Here is a 20,753-nt window from a genome sequence, read left to right as displayed (position 1 = left end):
AAAAAAACTCCTCCAAGCCATTAAATTTTCATTCTTTTAGTAAGCAGATCGCATTTCCCATACTTGTAATGGGAAATGCAACCTGTTCAAATTTACTGTACTAATGTTACAATGTAAAATAATTTTGGAGGGAGCCTTGCGATAAGAACACCATGTTCAGATGGCATTATGCAGGCTTCCCTCTACTCCTGCTCTGCCCTTCCTGACAGGCAGAGCCGGCTTTGGGATCAGCCTGTGTGTCTATAATAATAAATTCCTTCTCACTATAGGCCCTTGAACATTTTCGGACACAGGCTCATGTGGCCCTTAATCCAGACCTGGTTAAAAGGGGTAGCAGGCCATGGATAGGATAGTTGGGCCAGATGAGTGAACATAGAGTTGTGGTCAGGAGGTTGGTGAGTGGACGACAGTGGGAAACACGTGAATAGGAAAGTGAGGGGTAGACAAGTGACTGAATTAATGAAATTTTGGAGCGTGTCAAGGAGAATCAAGTGGTGCATGGTTAGGACAATGTGAGAAAACATGTTTGAAATAGACCCAATCTGATAATAGTAACCGGTAACTGAAGGTATAAAATATAGGGGCAAAGAAGTGATTGATAGGCTAATGAAGGTAAATGTGAGTGAGCCAATACAATTTTTCCCAATCAGGAGAGATGGATGGCGGATTCTTTTTCATGGTTTCTGATGGAGAAAATGAATCAGAGAAGCACTTTTTCCGTGTCCAAGCCACACTTATCACAGTCAGCATGAAATCTTTCAATAACCTCATCGCATGTCCACGTAAGTGGCAAAACTATTTGCACATGTACAGTAGAGTATTCTCTCTACTAACACATGCTCTAAAGGGGTTTTTATGTTTGTCCCAGGATCTCTACAGCAAATCACCAGTCAACACCTGAGTGCCGGGACAAATGAAGGAAAGCACACACAGCCTGTGTTTGTGTATTACATAGAATATCCTCCACAGATTGGTCAGATCATACGAAGAAGAAACATGGAGGAGACAGTATTGACTAACTTCACTCAGTCCGAGGTGAGTACATGTATGTCCTTTTGCACAACTCCGCCTTACATAATACCCTTTCAGATTCTTGCAGCACCATTCCCTTGTATTTGCAGGTGGATGCAGGTGTAATATTTTACCAACACATTGCAACTTCAACACCATTCTGGACAGCTATAGATAACGTCTCATTCCACGTACAATCCCCCCATGCAGTGTCTCCCAGGTATATCATGAATGTGACAGTGACGTTCCAGAGTCCATGTCCACAGCTGCATACACAGCTCTGGAAGAACACAGGTAAGGCTCAGTGAAGGGAAATGAGGTCTGAAATTATAATCTATTATTAGTAACCTACAAAGTACCTTGAACATACGACATATCATTGCATAGTTATGACCAATGATTACCTAATTATAAATTTACTTCAAACTTCGGGGTATCTTTTCCCCTTTCGTTTTGTCACTATTGTTTGATAAATATTACATGGGTGTGAGCTATTTATTATAAATTACCTAATTTTGCATTATTTTCGCAGTCCTTAAATTAATTCTATGTTGGACTGTGCATGTGTAAAGGTTACAGGGGAACTATAAATAAGTGTAACTTCAAAGTGAGATGGCTGTAATATTTACTTGCTGATTAGAAGTCTTAGCACGTAAGAGTTAGTGCTGCTTTTCTACAATACAGTATGTCACACTACAATACAGTATATTACACTACTTCCCGCATTATTCAACTTTGAAGCTCAGCCAGGCAGGTGGCTTAACTAGAGGGGTTAAGCAGGGGCAGAAGTACTGCTCAGCAGTAAGAGGCTGCTTGCCCAACTTAAATTTTTGTGGGCACCTGACTGATATTAAAGGAACATTCTTACGTACCTGTGGGACTGCTGTATTTTGCCCACTTTAATAATGGACCTTGGGTCTGTCCTTACTTACCAATAGACACATGCTCCATGTTTGCGACAAGTATTGGTCCGCTTGCCCGCATGACACATTGTGATGTACTGCTATGGAGTGTCAGGGAATACTTGTGATGTCAGTACTATAGCGATGCCCCTGGGCATATCACATAGAATTGAATTACCCCCACAGAGGTGCACATGAAAGTTTACAATGTTGAAGCATAAGGTATTAGGTATATACTGTATGTGCATAGCTGAACATTGCATGAGATTCAGTGTCAAATCATGGTTGAATTGTCCTCAAGGACGATTGGCAGGTCTGTAAAAATGACTCTATACAGCAACTGTAATGTTGCTTGGCATAATGTGTCATGGATCACAGCTTCTCTTACATTTTACAAGATGTGGAAAAACTTCCTTCTCTCACCTCAAGCAACAAAAGGTTTAGGAGGGGATGTTTTAGAAAAGTTTTAGCTTCCTGCGTTGATTTCCTGTGAAAAACTGTTAGGGAAGGAGCCCATGCAACCATGCCCATATGTTGAATTTAAAGTTTACCCGTACTCTCGAATTAAAGACTACCAATGATGCAGGGTGTTTGTTTCATGTATTAACTAGATTCTCGTGAAAAAAACATAGAAAAAAATTCCCATCCATTAACTCATGAGAATCAATACTAGGCTACACTGGCTTCCCTATATTGGAGCTCTGCTTCACATTGGCTCTGACTGGCTTATAGTGCATAGATTTCCAATGTAGACCATACCTTGGTCTATGAGAAACATGAGGAAGTTATAGCAAGTGTTGAAAGTGGTTGCCATTAGCATCCAGGCCAGCTTGAACGAGTGGGGTACGGGATGCCGACGCTCAGGATCCCCGCAGTCAGAATCCCGACGCCGGCATCCCGACAGGGTTATGATACCGACACCTGTCAGTCGGTATCCTAACCTTCCCCCTCCCTGCATCCTAAACCTAACCCTCCCCTCTTAGTGCCTAACCCTTCCCCCTAGTGCCTAACCCTCCCCCTAACCCCGCTACTTACCTTTGGGATTCTGGCAGTCGTGATGCCGGCACCGGGATTCTGACAGGTGTCATGATTCTGGCGCCGGCATTCTGAGCACCGAAATCCCACAGTCGGGACTATGACCACATCCCGGTTGAACATGTATACTCCATGTTTTGAAAGGTTTTAACAAATATATTGGGAGTCACAGTCTCAATGTTTTGTCTCAGTGCCATGAGAGTCCGTGGCTTGTTGTGGTACACTTTCCCTTTTAACATGCCCCATAGGAAGAAATCCAGTGGTGTAAGGTCAGGCAACCTTGGTGGCCAAAGTCCCTTGGAAATTACATGACCATTAAAGTATGAAGCAATTCCAGCCATGTTGGCATTAGAGGGGTGGCAGGTGGCACCATCCTGCTTAAAGTAACCAGGACTGATTTCCTTGTCATCTAACTGATTTACAAAGTCATTGAATATTTCTATGTAGACTGTGATATTCACTGTTGTGGGGCCAATAGCGAGTGAAACACCCTGTAGTAACATAGTTATCAATATTCATCACTATGGAAGCACATAAGTCTTTATTTATTTTCCATTAAACACAAAAAATTTACTTATGTATTGTTTTGTGTGCAGGGTGGGGCATATGTATGCATTATAATGAACAAACAAAAGAAGATTATTTGTTGGGGGCACTCCTATATGGTATTATGGTTAATATAAAATTTTACTTTTATTAATTATGAAAATAGAATAAATGGTACACACACATTACACATAACATTAAAGTGTACATTTCTGTACACAAGAACTAAATTTTATATGAGGAAGTTCAAAATACAAAAATGCAAAGAATGATAAGAGTGACAATAATTCATCAATGTTTATGAGTGATGGCGAAATATATCGGCTAGAATTATGTTTCAGCCCGTATGATAGGATAGGGTATGTTTAACCTAAATATTGTTACAAAAATTTCAAAAACCTCCTAATATAGCACACGCAATATAATTATAGTATCACACCTCTAGTTATACGTCTAAATAAAAGTCTCCACCGGAGATGTGCCCATCGTTTCATAGTAAATAGCCAGAAAACACAATGGTTCACCCAAGGTAGAACAGAGCAAATTAGTGTATATACCTCATGTTATTATAAAGCATGGCATGAGTCAGTCGAATGAACACCGCACACTAGAAAATCCGCAATGATGGAATTTGATATATCCTTGTTTCACACTGTAGCAAAATAGATCATTCAGATATTTAATAAGATAAGTTGTAACATGTATGGCTCCCGGGAGCAATTACCCCTATCGTCCACTGAGAAAAGAAAAATAAGAAGCCAAATTATTATATTCAGATGCAGTGTCACCTAGAAAAGAAATATTAGTAATGCAGAAAGCAGGCTTACTTATTCAAACAAATTTACTGTATGCAGTGTAATATAAACCTCCAAAGTGGCTGGAGGATAAGCATAAAATAATCGTTACACCTGAGATACAGTTTGTCAAAGATAGTGACATAAGAGAGTTAGATAAAGGGGCCCAGATACTGTCCTCCACACTTCTGCTGCCTCCACGTCTTGTATAGGACAGAGGACATGGGACGAGAGAGTGGGGTTGGCAACTGGTGGGAAAGAAGTAAAAGAGCACTTCTGCTGTCAGTCCGCACAAACCTTGTCTATCCTGATATCCTGGACATTGCAGTACAGGCAAGGTCGGTTGGCCGATGCTAGAGTGCAAGGAAATTACCTGAGATATCAAGTGTGAAGAGTATTCCTCTCAGAGCTGGTAGTCTAAGGTAGTTTGCTGTAGAGGCAGTGTAGATGACAGAAAGCTTCTATGATACACTATGCTGTATAGTGATCAGGCCCATGAGAATACAGTGGGATATGTGGAGCCTCGCTTGCCACTAATATTGAGGTGGCTGGCTATGTTACAAACCGGTGTGTATAGGACAGTGGCCCTGATTCAGAGCCGGACTCTCTGACAGAACGCTCGCTCTGAATCAGGGCGTCTTTTTATTTTTTATGGAGCAGCCTCCTGGCCGCTCGCATTGCTGTGGGTTAGCACCCACAGCTAATGCGAGCGGCCAGGATGATGCTCGCGATGGTCAAGACTTACGATGAGACCCTTGTGGTAGGGTCTCGTGGCCGCAAGCCCCAGAGAGCTTTCGGCTCAAACAGAGCTGAAAGCTCTCCCAGTGACATCACTTGTGATGTCAGTGGGGCCGCCCCCAAACGGTAGGCGTTCCCATGGGAACGCCTCCGTCTGGGTAGCCACCCCCCAACCCGCCCACCAAAGGGGGCGTGCTGTCACTCAACATCGACAGCACGCCGCCTTTGGTGCGAGACCCGGAGCGACGGATTGCCCGTCGCTATCCGTGTCTCGCGCTTGCGCACGACGGAGCCGGCTCCGTCGTGCACATGTGCTCTGGCCACCTTCGACCCGGTTGCGAGTGCTCAGCGCTTGCAACTGGGTCTGAATCAGGCCCAGTGTCCGAGCAGTGGTTAGGTTAGCTTGTCCATTCCTGTAGTGCATGTAATACTGGATAGCGGTCACACTCCTAGGATTGAGTAGTGTGTGGTCTGCCGGGTACCTGTTATTCTTAGTGCAGAGGCTGATGGCTGTGGTCCGGAAAGATCCTAAAGGTAAGTTCAGCAGCAGAGCGAGTCTGTAGTTTAATCGCGTTGTTGGTTACTTGGGTTTTGTGCAGCCGATAAGAGGTGTGTGAGCCCAAACGCCTGTGTGGCTGCGGAGGGCGGGCAGTCAGTAATGCTGGGCTGTGATTGAGCAGCGTTGGACTGCAGGGAGAGTTCCGTGGGCAAATCTGACGGGTTGGTGCCCGGCCTGGTGTATCACATGACCTGTGATGACGTACATTTCGCCTGCAAACAAGGCTTGTTCACATCAGTGAAGTGTGATACATGGGACTGGGTATAAATACCCTGTGTGGGCTTAATTGGAAAATTGATTTGGTTGAGGCCAAAGTTCTCGGACTAATGTCAGAATATTTGCGCATGGGACCTTAAACCATGATATGGGATTAAAAAGTTAGTACAGACCAATAATAATAAATACGTACCAGATATATGGTTAGAGCAAAATTTTATTTAAAAAGAGAGAATAATGACCAAATTGTATAACTGGAGATAAAAAGGAAAGAAATTGAGACAAGGGACATAATTAATATATATCTTAAAGAACTGGATTACATGATGCAGCTAAAGTACCCTATCACAATATAGTATGATATAAGGGTAAAAATATAAAGTAAGAATAAAAAATAGTACATTTTTATAACCATATAGATATCAAAAATATTGTGGGGTGTTAGACCCCCACATATCTATAAGTACCATCTATCGTATACATCGACAGACCTATTCACCTTAATGTGTGTATGTGACTAATAATTTGAGCAATAATGGTGGAGGGAGGGTAGTATTTCTTCAGGAGGCTAGAAATATTGGGGAGAATATAAAATCAAAATAGATATAAGAGATAATGAGATCGGTAAAGAGGGATAGGAGTATTAGAGAAAAGAACTGAAGTTAATTAATTCATTTAAGCCACCCGGTGTTAGGACTCCCAGCCTGAGTTCATTGGCTTTCTCTCTTCAGTAACTCCTTTGCCAGATCACCCCCTCTTATACCCAGTTTGACCTCCTCCACACCGAAGGCTTTGAAATTGTTCAAATCCCCATTGTGAGTGTAGTGAAAGTGTCTTGCCACGGATGTAAGTTTCTTCATCCTTGCCAGATCATGAGGGGCGTTTCTTATAGTACCAATGTGTTCCAGGTTCCTGGTTGTCATGCCTACATACCTCGCACCACACTCACAAGTGATGCAGTACACCACTCCCATGGTTCTGCAGTTTATATAATTCTTAATTGGAATGATTGTGTCATATTTGTCAGTGACTTCCTTCTTTTTGGTCATGTGAGTGCAGGCTTTACACAATCCACAGGGATAAGAACCCTTGATAGGGAGAAGCCAGGGGATTATTCGTCTATAGTGGCTTTGAGTGAGATCATCACGTAAGTTTGGGGATCGTCTCTAGCTCATTGATACCCTGTCACCCAGGGTTGGGGACAGATCTTCATCCAGGAGTAGAATATGCCAGTGTTTCTGGACGATGTTCCATGTCTGCATGTTAGATTGGAACATTGAAAATTTATAAGGAAATAAAGTAACACACTGTACAGCTGAATAAATAAATATGAATATAACCCTATCATAGGTCCACCTCATAAGCACACCTCAACTCAAGAAAGGAATTCTCTGTGAATTGAAGCCATAAAAAAATGGGTAAACTTTACTTTGTCAGATCACATCTGGTCTTTAGTGATCCGTGCAATGATAATTCACCATCTTCCCCATTCCAGCTTCTCAGTTAGAAATGGACTACTTGATCCACTTATAGCAGAGACATGGTGATTGGTCAGTAATACACTAGACTAGAGCAATGATCTGGTGACAAGGGAAGGCACTAGTCAAATGGGCATAGGCCACCCAGTTTCCCTGCTTGCTCATGGCAGAAGTCACTTTAATTAAGATTAAGGGTTCTATGTAATTATAATCACGAAACTGCCACGATTATTAATGTAACATATTGTGGCAAACATTTTAATTTGTAATGAAAATATCCTCGCTAAGTTCAAAGGGGAACTTGCAGGGCAGCGGTTGCGGGAACCACTGTCCCTGCGAGCTATAAACCCAGCATATTGTAGAAGTCTTTCTCTGACGAAGGCTGGCACTGCGCATACACACAATGTCAGCCTGCAACGCCTGCAGTTGTATTTAGAAGTATGATTTTAATTCCTAAATGTATTCTATCATTTTACCTAATTAGAACTTGTATAATGTCTCTGCTGCACTACCACCTACACATTATATGTAGTAACCACCTCCTCCTTCCCCTACCCAGATACTCTCAGGCTGATCTGAGGTCCTTTTGACTGCCCCAGATGAAATCCTGGGATAGGGAGGGGCTAATCACATGCCCCAGTGAAGAGATCACAACTTGTGATTGGTCCTCCCACTCACATACACCCTCCACCTCATTTTAAAATGGGAAATGCAATTAATTTGCTGGTTCTGTATTATGGCTAGGGAAGGGAAGAATTTAAAGTTAATAAAATATAATGTGTAGGTGGGAGTAGAGCTTTTATATCATTTTCATTTAGTGATCCATTCATCAAGACTTTCCTTTAGGTGAGCAACATGTTTATGTGTAATATACTTGTAAGTAATCTGTAATCTACTTTGTTAACCCATCATACATATGTTCTAAAGATCTATGTGCTAAAAGAACTTTCCTTGAAGTAGTTACTACTATAATGATACAAATAACCGTACTGCCACTGACAGTTATTTAAGTAACCAAAAAATAGAAGTGCAGGTTCAGTAGGTACATAATTACTGTAAATGTTGTATCTAACCAAAAGTGTACATATTTAATAATACAATTAATACTTTAAGTATTAAGTTTTTAAAGCCAAAATAGGTTAAAAATCAAAGCGAGTGCTAAAATGGAAAAATTGCATATATTGGTATTAATGATTCCAAATTAGAGGATAACAAGGCCTTACTTAATATGTTGGTGTTAATACCTTTATAATGGTGGGATTTTTTTTTAATAAAGAGGTGTAAAGGAGTTTAAAGTCAATTATATATTGATGAGTATATGTTCTACTACCAATGAACCATATATTTTCATAAAAAATTGTTAACACCTTATATTCTTCATTAATTGGTGTAAAACAGTGTTTTTTTAATGAATAGTAGTGAGCCCACTTAAGACTCTGGGTTTATTTGTTTGTAGGTTACACAAGGGATAGGCGATCCTGATAACCTGGGCTGTCTGCACTACAGTAGCCCTGCCTCCCCCCACTCTTCCTCTACTCTCTCTTCCTCCCAAAAAGCAGAGTCATGGGCGATCCTTAAGATTGCCCACCCACTGCTGCTGGCGGAACGCCAGCTAAGGAGTTATGACAGGCGTCAATATACCGACGCCTGTCATAATCCCTACGCCAGACAGTAGAACGACGCGGAGCCAATCGAGGTAAGTACGGGCGCCCGTTCTACTTAGCCGCGCGCGGGGGGGAGGGTTAGGATTAGGGCACCCCGGCGGGACTTTGGGTTAGGTTAAGGCTAGGGGAAGGGGGAGTTAGGGTTAGGCACCCCCCAGGAGGGTTAGGCTTAGGCACTAACGGGGGGAGGTTAGGGTTAGGCACTGAGGGGGAAAGGTTAAGCATCCCTAAAGGCGTGTTAGGGGGGTGAGCGGAGGGTTAGACTAGCTTACCTAGCTGTCGGCATGCTGTCCTGCCGGGCTCTTCCTGTCGGGATTTGAACCAGCAGCTGCCGGTAAAACAATCCCATTCTGCTGCTGGCTGCACTTCTTGCAGGACTAATAAAAAAAAAATATATATATATATATATATATTCCAGTTAACAAAAAAATTAGGCGCTAAAAAGTGTATACAACAAAAATACAATGTTGAAACTCATATACATGTAAATATAGCATTGACAGTGTAAAAAATCTTATATATAAAATTAATTGGTCTGTTTGTTTGTCTGTCCGGTTATGCATTTAGACACCCCTGAACCAAGTGGGATGAAACCAATGTGAGATGGTCCAGTTTGATCGTGGCCAGGTTTTAGGATGGTTAGGGTCCCAGTCGGACTTCTCGTTGGTGTACGCAGGGCAGAACTTTGACCCGGGGTGCCTGTTCTGAACCTTCCACTGGATGGATTTGGACGAAAACTTCAAAGTGGTAACATTGGATACAAGAAAACATACTAGGGGGTTGGGGTCCCAGTTGGACCTCCTGTTGGTGTACACTGGGCAGAACTTTGACCCGGGGAGCCTATTCTGGGCCTTCCACTGGATTGATTTGGATGGAAACTTCACAGAGGGGTGGCAATTGGTCTGGGATGCCTAATGGAGTGTTTGGGGTCCTGGTCGGACCTCACAGCCGAGTGCACTGGGAAGTACTTCAGCTAGTTATAATAAAGGAACAAAGTTTACCCCCCAAAATTTTAAACTGAAAAATCCCTCTGAAAAGTTAATGTCCCAAATGGGACAGTACAACTATGAAATATGTATTCTTTCATCAGATACAACATGTATAGTAATAGATTACCATCTGAACTTGTCATTTCTATTTATTTTGGTTTTTTATTGCTTTTTCTTTGTTTAGTTAATGGTCATTCTTCCGTAATTAGTAGTTGCATTCTGATGATGGTTTCTATTATCAGCTGTTGATTACAAGTTTGGTGAAGGTTTTATATTTGTGTTTTTATTAATTACCTTGGAGTGCCCTCATATTTATTCTTCTTTTCACCAATGTAAAAAATACATTACTTTCAAAAGCAGCGTAAAATCCATTACCACTCTATCAATATCACAGAGACATTCATTTGATAGTAATTGCTTAAAATTTATATAAAACACACCACACAATCCACACATTGATTAACACCAGTACCGCTTATATTATAATATTCCACATCAATATTAATGCCACCTAAATTGATGTGTTCAATGCATATAAATCATCTCAAAAGAAAAAAAAAATATCAATAATTCTAAAATAAACTAAAACAGTCAAACATAAACCTAATCCCCACAGCTCCTCAAATTAACCTTAAACTCTTTACATGATTATAGCCACACTCAGGCAAACTTATTAGTACTATGGACTTTCCTTCCTAAAGTCAGGATTACTGTTGGACATCTAATTTGTCTGTTTTTGTATGGTTAGCTAGTTATGGGACAGTTGTATTCCTGGCTCTTCTTACTATTCTTCCTACATGTAAACTCATGTCCACTCCAGCATAATCCGTTTGTTTTGCTGTGATATAGGAGAGGTGTTATAATGTTTCTACTGACTGATCAATAGAGTGGAGTTAAACCACGACATAGAATAACTAGTCTTGGAGTCCTATTTATCTTAACAAACAAATGCAAAACATGTTCAGCTTGTTGCATAGTTATGAAAAATAATTACAGAGGTAGAGTAAGTGGATCAATGTGCTGTAGGTATTCAGGTGGCAGTAAGAACAAAAAAAATTAAAAAAAAAGGATGCTAAAGATATGAGGCATGCTGAGAAAGTGTTAATTACCATGTTACAATGATTTCTTGTGTTTTAAATTGTTACCTAAACCATTTTTTATGTTTATACAGGTCTTCGTATCCTACAAGGCAGTTCTTCGGCCATCACTCTTAACTCCCTTGATGCTTCCAACCTTCTAGCAAATCCGAGTGTCTCCAGAACCTCTCATGATGTGGTTTTCTTGGTCACCAGTTTCCCGTCACAGGGCCATCTCTCACTTTATGGTGACACTCTGAACTCACAGATTCCGTATTTCTTACAGTCACATCTGGAGAATGGAAGCCTGTTTTATATCCATACAACATCTGGGAGCCTGGATGACAGCTTTCAGTTCACAGCAAGACTATGGCCTAAATCCAAGTCTTTTTATCAACGTGATCACGATGAGGATATCTTGGTCAATGAATCTTTTAATATAACATTTACTAGTCTACCCATGATACCACCCTTTATACTTCAACCAAAGTCAACATTACTCCTGCCAGTGGGTTCATATGTTTCACTTACTCAAGATCATTTATCTTTAGACAATTCCATAGCATCACCTGATAAGATAGTTTATACTATACTGGATTTACCAGTAGGCATATCAGTTGAAACATTTGGAAGCCAATCTACGCCGGTCACACAATTCACACAAGATGATCTTGCTAAGTCAAGGATCATCCTCTTGGCTAACTTAACTGCAGCTTCAGGTGAAATTAGATTTAATGGTACAGATGGACAGCAAACTCCTTTTATAGGAAAAATACCTGTAAAGGTACTCCCAGTTCATCAGACTCTTCTTGAAGTGAAACAGGAATCAGGCAGGGCAAAGATCACACCTGAACATATACCACCAACATTGGGCAGAATAGCAGATACATTTTTGTATAAAATAACAAAGAAGCCAACTTATGGCCAGGTAGTAGTTGGCCAGGAAACAGAATCAGAGTTTCAATGGCAACATGTGAATAAGAATGAAGTATCTTATGAATTCACCAGTTTCTTGTCCACCCAAGATGAGTTTGAATTTCTTGCAATCTCCAGTCTCGGTGAGGAAATTATTTTTGAGAAAGTGATAGTAGTAGTATCAGCAATGGTGAAGATAGGAGATAGGCAACAATGGCCAAGAGGATGTACTATTATGCTAGGGTCAGATGTTGTTGATGCAAGTGAACTTGGGAAACATACAAATAGTGTACCTCAATTCATAGTTCTTCGGCAGCCAAGGGGAGGAAAGTTGGTTAAATTTCCTTATCACAATAGCAGAGAAGAGGGAGCAAGCACTAATGTCTTCACACAACTGGATCTAGATAGTGGACTAATTGGTGTGGAATTATGGGAAGATGACCAGAGTAGGACAGACATACGAAGTGACCGACTTTCATTGATGCTCAGTGCTAGTCAGGTGCCTCCAGCAAATGTTACTGTCAGGTTTAGTACTGTACCTTATAACTCTTCCCATTCATACACTGCCACCTTGCTCAGAGTTGCTGGGCACTTGCAGACTACAACAAATGTAGGAATATCCATAACCGCTTTAGAATCCACAAGCATGATGTTCACCACTCATATAACTACTACATATATTGGGTCAACCACTTTTTTAGCATCCACAAGCAGCGAGTCAACCACACAATTAGAAACCACAGCACAATTAGTTTCTACTACTGATTCAGTTATCACTAATAATTTAGTACCAATCACAAACTCAGCTTTAACACCAACACCAGAACCTACAACACATCCAGATATTTCTATCAATGCTACTCAACCTAATACTTTGACACCAGATCTTTGGGTGTTGAAAGACCGAACTTGGGACGGATCCTTGAATAGTTCAAGAATGAACACCTCCACTGCACCCAGCCCAGCAGAAGAGGGTACAGTCCTTGCTTTTATGAATTCACACATATATAGTATCATACTTCCTCTCTGTCTAGTATTGCTTTTGGTGGCACTTGGTCTTCTTCTTCTAGCATACTTTATGCGCAAGAAAAAGATGGGAAAGCATCACGTCCAAAAAGCAGCCACTACTGCTGCCAAGACTGAAAATGGAGCCACAGAAAGGCAAACATTTCGTCCAACTGAGCCTGAAAGGGGAATCCCTCTTTGTGAGGTTGGAGGACATAGAGGCAATGGTGCTGGAGGAAATGGACAACCTGGCAGCCAGTACTGGGTGTGACTGTATGGGTAGGCACTAAACGCGGGAGATGTCCTCCCAACAAAACTATGGATGGAGAATAAAGTGGGGGTTCTGGTTCCCATGCTCAGCACTCACTCACTCCCTCTTTTTGTATAAAGCAGTGCAGTGTGGGCCTGTTTTAGTACATACTCAAGATGTGCACATTTTTGTCTTCACAACAACTAGGACAATCTGGACTGAACCCAGCTACATCCCAGCAAGTCTGCCCCAGAAACAGAACTAATTAGAACAAGGACAGCCACCCTGTACCTGAACAGTTTAATGTCTGCCTAGTTTCTAGGGTATGGGTAATATATTGAAGGTACATTGGATAACATTTATCACTAAGATCATTGTGTGTTCCTTAGAGCAGCACTGACTGACCTGCCAGTGCAATTAAAACTGTTCAAGGCTTTGTAGGTTTTGTTGGACAAATTAAGTCATTGGTTTTCACAGAAATGCCCCCCAGGCTGAACCTGTCCATAAAAACTGACCAAATATTTCTTGTATATATTTTTTTAGATGCATTTTCTTTACACGATTTCATATCCTTTGACTAGTACACAATTACATCTTAAAATGTGTCTAGGTTACAGCCAAACCAACTCTTGGCACTCCCTGTGAATTTGCAAGTCTGTACTCACAGTTCTTAAGTGCAAGTGTTATTCCCTTTATAGCCTTTGTAACGGGTGACTGTCGTTGTTTTATTGTTCAAGACAATAGCATAACGTGTCACCCAACACAGGGCCTGATTCATTACCGATCACAACTGCGATTCGCACACAATCAGCCAATTGTTGCGTTCTGCACAGACATCGCAATCCACGTGCGCAAAGACTCCACTGCGATTGAGACTGCGATCAATGACTACGCAGATCCATCGCAGAGTGATTGACAGGAAGTGACCATTTGGGTGTGGCCACAGGGATGGGGGGGGGGGGTCGGCGAAACACAGAGGTACCAGTGAGTTTGAACGCCGTTACAGGGGCGTACATAAATTAGCCACTGCAATGCCATACGCAGCTTGGGCTTTCACTGCGTGCGATGAATTTAGCAATTTATAAGGTCAGAGCTTGTGCAAGTGTGCGTGAGGCTCTGATGGTTTTACAGACTTGCAAAGTATTACAGATGTGTGTAAGGTAAGGTGGGCATCCTTATGTTTGGCTGCGACGGCATTGCGATTGCATTCATTAGCATATTTTTGTAGTTACACTGCGTGCATAAATCGCAATAGCGATCCTTACTGAATCAGGGCCACAGCACAAGCAAGAAACCCCCAACTTTTAAATGAGTGCAGTACACTTGTTTATTTGCAGTACAATAAGTTCAATTGAAGGACTGTACTGGCTGATATTGGAAACTAGTATTTGCCTAGAACTATAGAAGCTGACAGTTCTAGAGATCATAACATTTCTAGAGATCATGAAAATGTTCATACAACTTCTCTCCCCTTGATCCTGCCACCTAAAAGAAGTATATTTAACATTTACCCACTCAGTATTATCACACTATAACATTTTCCCCAGATACCAGCTTTGCATGTCAAGGAGCATGTGTCAGTCTCAGGTATAATATAATATAGGAGGAATCAGTATGATTTACCGCCGGCAGGGGTGAAAATCCCGATCGTCCAAAAGGTAAGTATTTACTAACCCTATTCTACCCACTAACCCTCCCTTAGGGGTGCCTAACCCTAACCTCCCCCCCAAGTGCCTAACCCTAACCCCCCTTCCCCGCCACCTAAACCTAAGTCCCGCGGGGGGGTGCCTAACTCTAACCTCCCCTGTGGGTGCCTAACCCTAATAGCCCCCCCCCCCTCCCGGCTGTCCGCGCCGGTCTTACCTTCGATCGGTAATCCGGGTGTCGGGCTCCCGGCGTAGGTCTAATGACAGGCGTCGGGATTTCAACGCCTGTCATTAGACCATCGGGAAGCCGGCGGTGGGGATTACGTCCGTCGGCTTCCCGACTGCTACCCATATAGGAGTGTTAGCTCTTCAGGTTATCATGCATTAAAATTTCAAGTATTCCATAAAGCTAAAAAGCAGAAAGGATCACCATAATCTCCTAAAATATAAGTATAATATATATTGAATTCGGAAAAGTTCTAAGCTACCTCAATATAAAAAAATTACTCTCTAGAAGCCTTTCCTGCTGCTCAAGGAGGAACCAAAGTTATTTTAGGATAGGAAGAGAAAAGTGAATGTCATACCTAAGCACATCAAACCTACATCCAGTTTGTGCAGTTCACCTCACTGTAGTAACTTATATCCCCTTTAATTCTGTTGAGGGCCCAATATTAGTGGTAGTCTTATATATGTATGCTGCCAATGGTACAGGAAGATCATTTATGTCTCATCTCAATTTCTGTATATCTGCTATTTATATGTATTGTAAATGAGTAAAACAATACTGTATCTGCAAATTCATCAGTCATTTACCCTTTTCATCAACAATAAAAGTCTGTGTTGTCATTTGTTATATGTAATAAAAAAAATTACTTTATCAATAAATAACAGAAGAAAGTTGAGACATAGGAGGACATCAAAAGGGTTTAGAATTAGCAGATATAGATGTTATAGATGTGTGTTTTCCTGGATGAGGTGTATACTTTTACCTATGCAACGGTCACCTATTGCTTCACTAGCTCTATTTAATCTGTAGCTCGTTGTGATAAAGGCCCTATATTTTATAAAAACATATTCTCATGTACCAGCCATGCCAGCATAGGTTTGGATTCCACAGAAGAAATCTTAGGTAACCTGCATACTGTCAGATTACATTGAATCTAAGCAACAATAATCCTATATATAAACAAATGTATGAGGGATATGTTCCCATTGTCCGTGCTCTTTCCCAACAATCTGGAAAGTATTGGAAAGTGGAAGAATGAAGTTGATAGACTTATATAGGGCACTTATGCCTCTAAAATAGTTGTTAAGGCACTCCACGCAGTGTATATTTGCTAATTGTTCCTCATAACCCATAGAGGGGTGCAGGAAAATGACTGAGGATTCCTTACTGCAGTGGTTCTCAAACTCGGTCCTCAGGACCCCACACAGTTCACGTTTTCCAGGTCACCTAGCAGGTGCACATGTGTATTCATTACTCGCTGACACATTTTAAAAGACCCACAGTTGAAGCTAATTATTTCACTTATGTTTCTGTGAAGAGACCTGGAAAACATGACCTGTTTGGGGTCCTGAGCACCGAGTTTGAGAACCTGTGCCTTACCGTAAGAAGTTGTAATGTGTCTGACATTGCGACTACACATTGAGGAGAAATCTCCCCATATTATTGTTTTCTAACAAAGTATAAACTGCAGCAATACATAATAAACAATCATGACTTATCTTTGTTTTGGTTCATGTTAAACAATGAACCATACTTGCCTACTTTTGAAAAAGCATTTCAGGGAGATTGTGAAAGCAGCACCTACGAGCGTGGTGGTAAAGTGGGCGTGTACATCTGAGAGGCGTCCCATAAAATAATGTGATGTTGTTATGTGATGAGGAATAGGAAATAGCTTGTGTTCCCTAATTGCTGAATAAAAAAAAAACATTGCTTGTACATCTCATGTGAAAACAACAGATAGCAAATCAGAAGAACCGGATAATTCATGTAATGTGCAGTTCTTGAAACAAAAATGAAGATCAGCTCCACCAAAGAATTAAAATGTATATTTGGTGGCGTTCAATAAATTATAATGCATAGTTCTATTTACTTGGCAGGGTCCCCAAAGGTTTCAGCAGTCTAGGCATGCATTCTTCTCACTTACTACCACTTGCTTGTTTCAGATGTTAATTGCAGTCCTACATAAACTTCCCACTCATGCAGATGGGACGTTCGCAGGAGAGAGGTTTAGTCAATAGCAGTAGTGGAAAGTGCAGCTGCGGAGTGGTGGAGCCCTCCCCTTGACCCCAGGTAAGTAGAACTATATAAAATGGATTAAAATCCACCCAAAGCTACATTTTATATTATTTATTGAGATATTCTTTAAGGTTTTTAATTACTATGAATTTATAATTATTATTCAATACACTAAGTATGTTGGGATGATTGTAAAGCGCTGTGCTTGGTGGAGGTAAAGCCTACAATGAAAGCGCTATCACCTCACTGCAGTGCTTGCCTTTGGCCCTGACATATAGAAGCTATTTAACCATCTTTTGAACACTACATAAAACTCTTGGTAAATACTACTTTACTATAACCAAGCTTCACTTTATCACTTCGATTTCTCATTATGGCAAATTAACCATAAGGAGAAAAAGACATGTAGGCTATATTTTAAATATATCTTTTTCTTTTTTTTAAATGTCTATGGCTGATCCATTTTATACATGAACGGCTGTAGTGTCACACAGAAATAAACACAGCGTTCAAAAGTTGGTCAAATAGTTACCGAGCTTGGAAGCAGGACTTCCCTGATTGGCTTACATAATGAAGACCAATATGTAATTCGTGGCTGGAAAATGGCAGCACTGAATCACTGAGATAAAGTATTCATCTGCCTATTCTTATATCTTCTTATTCCACAGAGAAGTCATTCACTTCTATATGAGTTAGGAGAAGCTACACCATTGCAAGTTAGCTGTCAAATGTCCCCTGTTGAGGTATCTAAGAGTTTTTTACAGTCATTTGCAAATGATCAAAGAACAAGTCAGACTGTTCATGATGGTCCAGTTACTCTCAGCGCACCATAATGGCTCACACCTGAGGCAATAGTGATGTCATCAGTCTTTGGGGTTATCTCACCATGAGCACACACTCACATACTGTACCTGATTCTGAGTTGGATGCTGCAGCGCCAACATATGAATCTTTTGCATATGCAACATTATGCTAATTCCTCTAACAGGCCCTTCCCTGGTTTATAGCTGTAAGTCTGAGTATGCAAGGACTGAGACGCCCACTTTCAGCATCTGTAGACGCTGAATACACTGCTTGGTGAGACTTTAGACGCAACTATGGATAGCATCAGCAAAACTTGCACCAGCCCCAAGCTAGGTGTAGATGCTCAGTCAGAGCGCGGCCACTAATGTGAGCTATTAAGCATTTGTGCTTGCAATCAGTTCAGTGACACGCCTGTGACACTCCCATACCATGCTCCATCTCTGTACATCTGAATAGGCACCATGCCACATCTTTGTGTGTCTGAATAGCCACCTCCCAGTCACCACCTAGGAACGTCCATACCATTTGCAATACACTTCTGTGACCATGTGTTTCAACTGAAACTGCACCTCTGTGAGACACACCATGGGACACATGTGCTGGTTAACTTTTTAGCGCCTTAGATAAATGCGCAGTTGAAAAACATCAACCATTTGCACAAATATTGGCTTTGCTTGTAACTTAGAATCAGGCCCACTTAGGGCCTGACTTACATTTGGGAATAGAGTAAGATATAGTAAGTAACTGTGCATCTTGGTAAGACCATACTGCACTGCAGGTGGGGCAGATTAAATGTGCAGAGAGAATTAGATTTGGGAGGGGGGTGTCCAAATTGACATCTAAATTACAGTGTAAGAATAAAGCTGTGCAGCACTTGTGGGCTACATGCAAAAGCAGCCAGTATTTACCATGCACGCAAAACAATGTATGTATTTGCACCCCTTGCACTGCAACATGGTTTGTCCAGGTACAGAGTTACATGCTTTATTTTACTCTATTCACAAATCTGGCCCTTCGTGAATACTATGTGGGGAATTCAAATATATTTGCGCGCCTATAAGTAACAGGCACTAGACGGAGAAATTAAATTGTTGCTCTAATCAGGCACAAGTGTCGAGGGCACCCATTACTTATCACACAGATGTACCAGGTTTAGCAGCTAAACCCATCTAAAGTCCTGGTTAGAGTGCCCAAAAGCCAGACTTTGATGATTTCTGCTCATCACCTCAGGAGGGTGCGAGCTTAAATCTGGGCAGACCTGGCATTCACGCCCCATCGGAACAATTGAATTGCTCCATCAGGCGCCCTTGACTAAAGCGGTCCATACACTGGGCAATTTTACACACAATATGCACGATTTCGATTGATCGCAATGATCAATCTTGCATATCGTGTGCGTTTTGGCATGCTGTATGACGGCGATGCATGTCCCCGCCGTCGTACATCGGCTTCGTAGATCTTATGGAAAAACTATAAGATCTGCGATCCGTCATGCTGTTAAATAGGTAAATGAAGCATCTTGTAAGATGCATCGTTTACCATTCACAACAGCATGCGATGCATCGGGCTGAATTTGAAAACTTACAGAGGTGTCGTACATTTTCATATCGCCCTGTGTATGGGCCGCATAACAGGCGTGCAAAAAACAATTAAATTCCCCCTTATGTGTATGAAAATTATGATGAATGATCCTTTATGATGCTATGATCATAGTCCACTTTGAAACGCGTAAATGCATATGTTTCTACACATCAGATTACTCTACATTGGTAAGGTCTGCTTCCATGGATGCCTTACATGACATATCACATATTTTTGGGTCAGGCCTGAAACTTCATTTATCACCTGAAAATGGCACTTATTCTCACAATTAGACCGATGTTAATGAAGTTGAACCTTTCCTTGCTAATCCTCCTTGTATGGTGCAGAAAGATTTATAACTCGTGACAGTAAGAGTCATTGCATATGTTCTTATCATTGTCATAATCTTACAATTTAAGTTATTCATTACAGTGAGGCATGTGTCCATAAATCAGTAGGTTTTCCTGCACCTTATAGATTATATAAACATGTAGACATTTTGGGGCTTATGCAGAGCTAGGAGCTAAACAAAAAAAGGAGCTACTTTGCTCCAAGACAGGCCATTTTGCAATGCATGGGGGTGTAAATTAATTTATTTGTATTTATTCTCTTTTTGCATGCAGGAAAAACATTGGCTGAGTTTACATGTAGCAAACAAATATCGGACAGCTTAGTTTTTCTATTTGCTTTGCTCCTAACTTTGCATAAGCCCCTTTGAGCGGCTTAAATGATCTGTGGACTGTAGCTGAATGGGGCACATCATTCCTGCCGGCTCATTAGGCTATCTCTTTATGATAATGTTAGTATCAGCCGTTCCCCTGGTGTCCAAGCGTGCTTCTGACTTTACAAGGACTGGGACGCCCTCTTAGTGCACCTTTAGGCGCAACAATCCGGCTTGGTGCATCTTTAGACGCTACCATTAGACACACTATAGGAACTTGCACCTGCCCCGTGCTAGGTGCAGATTCTCCATCAGTGTATGGCCTCCAATGTAAGTGATCATGTATCTGAGTTCTCAACCAGTTATGCAATATGCTCGCGACACTCCCATAACACCAATCAGACATCTCTGTGTGTCAGAATAGCCACCGCCCAGCATGGCCCAATACATACCCGAGACCGTGCATCTCAATCGCTACTGCACCTCTCTGCGTACACACCGTGGGAGGCATGCACTGTGCAATATTGACAATTTGCGTGTATATCAGCATTGCGTGTGACTCAGAAGCCAGAAAACCTCCTGTACTTTCTTTATGGCCACTATTCTATATAATTCTGTTAAAGAAATTGTCAGTTTCTTGA

At 41.4% G+C, this 20,753-nt stretch overlaps 1 protein-coding gene and 1 long non-coding RNA gene across 2 annotated transcripts in view; one reads left to right on the top strand and one right to left on the bottom strand.

The window, feature by feature from the left end:
• Window positions 1-14,156, top strand: part of CSPG4 (chondroitin sulfate proteoglycan 4) — a 149,842-nt gene extending 135,686 nt beyond the window's left edge. Inside the window, exons 7-10 of the mRNA XM_088446198.1 lie at window positions 651-782; window positions 869-1,035; window positions 1,122-1,305; window positions 11,104-14,156. Of these exons, the coding sequence (XP_088302324.1) occupies window positions 651-782; window positions 869-1,035; window positions 1,122-1,305; window positions 11,104-13,199 (2,579 nt within the window). The 3' untranslated portion in view covers window positions 13,200-14,156. The remainder of the gene's footprint in view (window positions 1-650; window positions 783-868; window positions 1,036-1,121; window positions 1,306-11,103) is intronic.
• LOC148540444 (uncharacterized) overlaps window positions 1-20,753 on the bottom strand; it is a 96,132-nt gene that overhangs the window by 69,650 nt on the left and 5,729 nt on the right. The window lies entirely within an intron of this gene.

Source organism: Taudactylus pleione, unplaced genomic scaffold, assembly GCF_031769625.1.
Source record: "Taudactylus pleione unplaced genomic scaffold, aTauple2 ptg000019l, whole genome shotgun sequence".
Classification (NCBI taxonomy): Eukaryota; Metazoa; Chordata; class Amphibia; order Anura; family Myobatrachidae; genus Taudactylus; species Taudactylus pleione.
The sequence above is the reverse complement of the archived record's forward strand: the minus strand, read 5'-3'. Positions and strand labels throughout refer to the sequence as shown.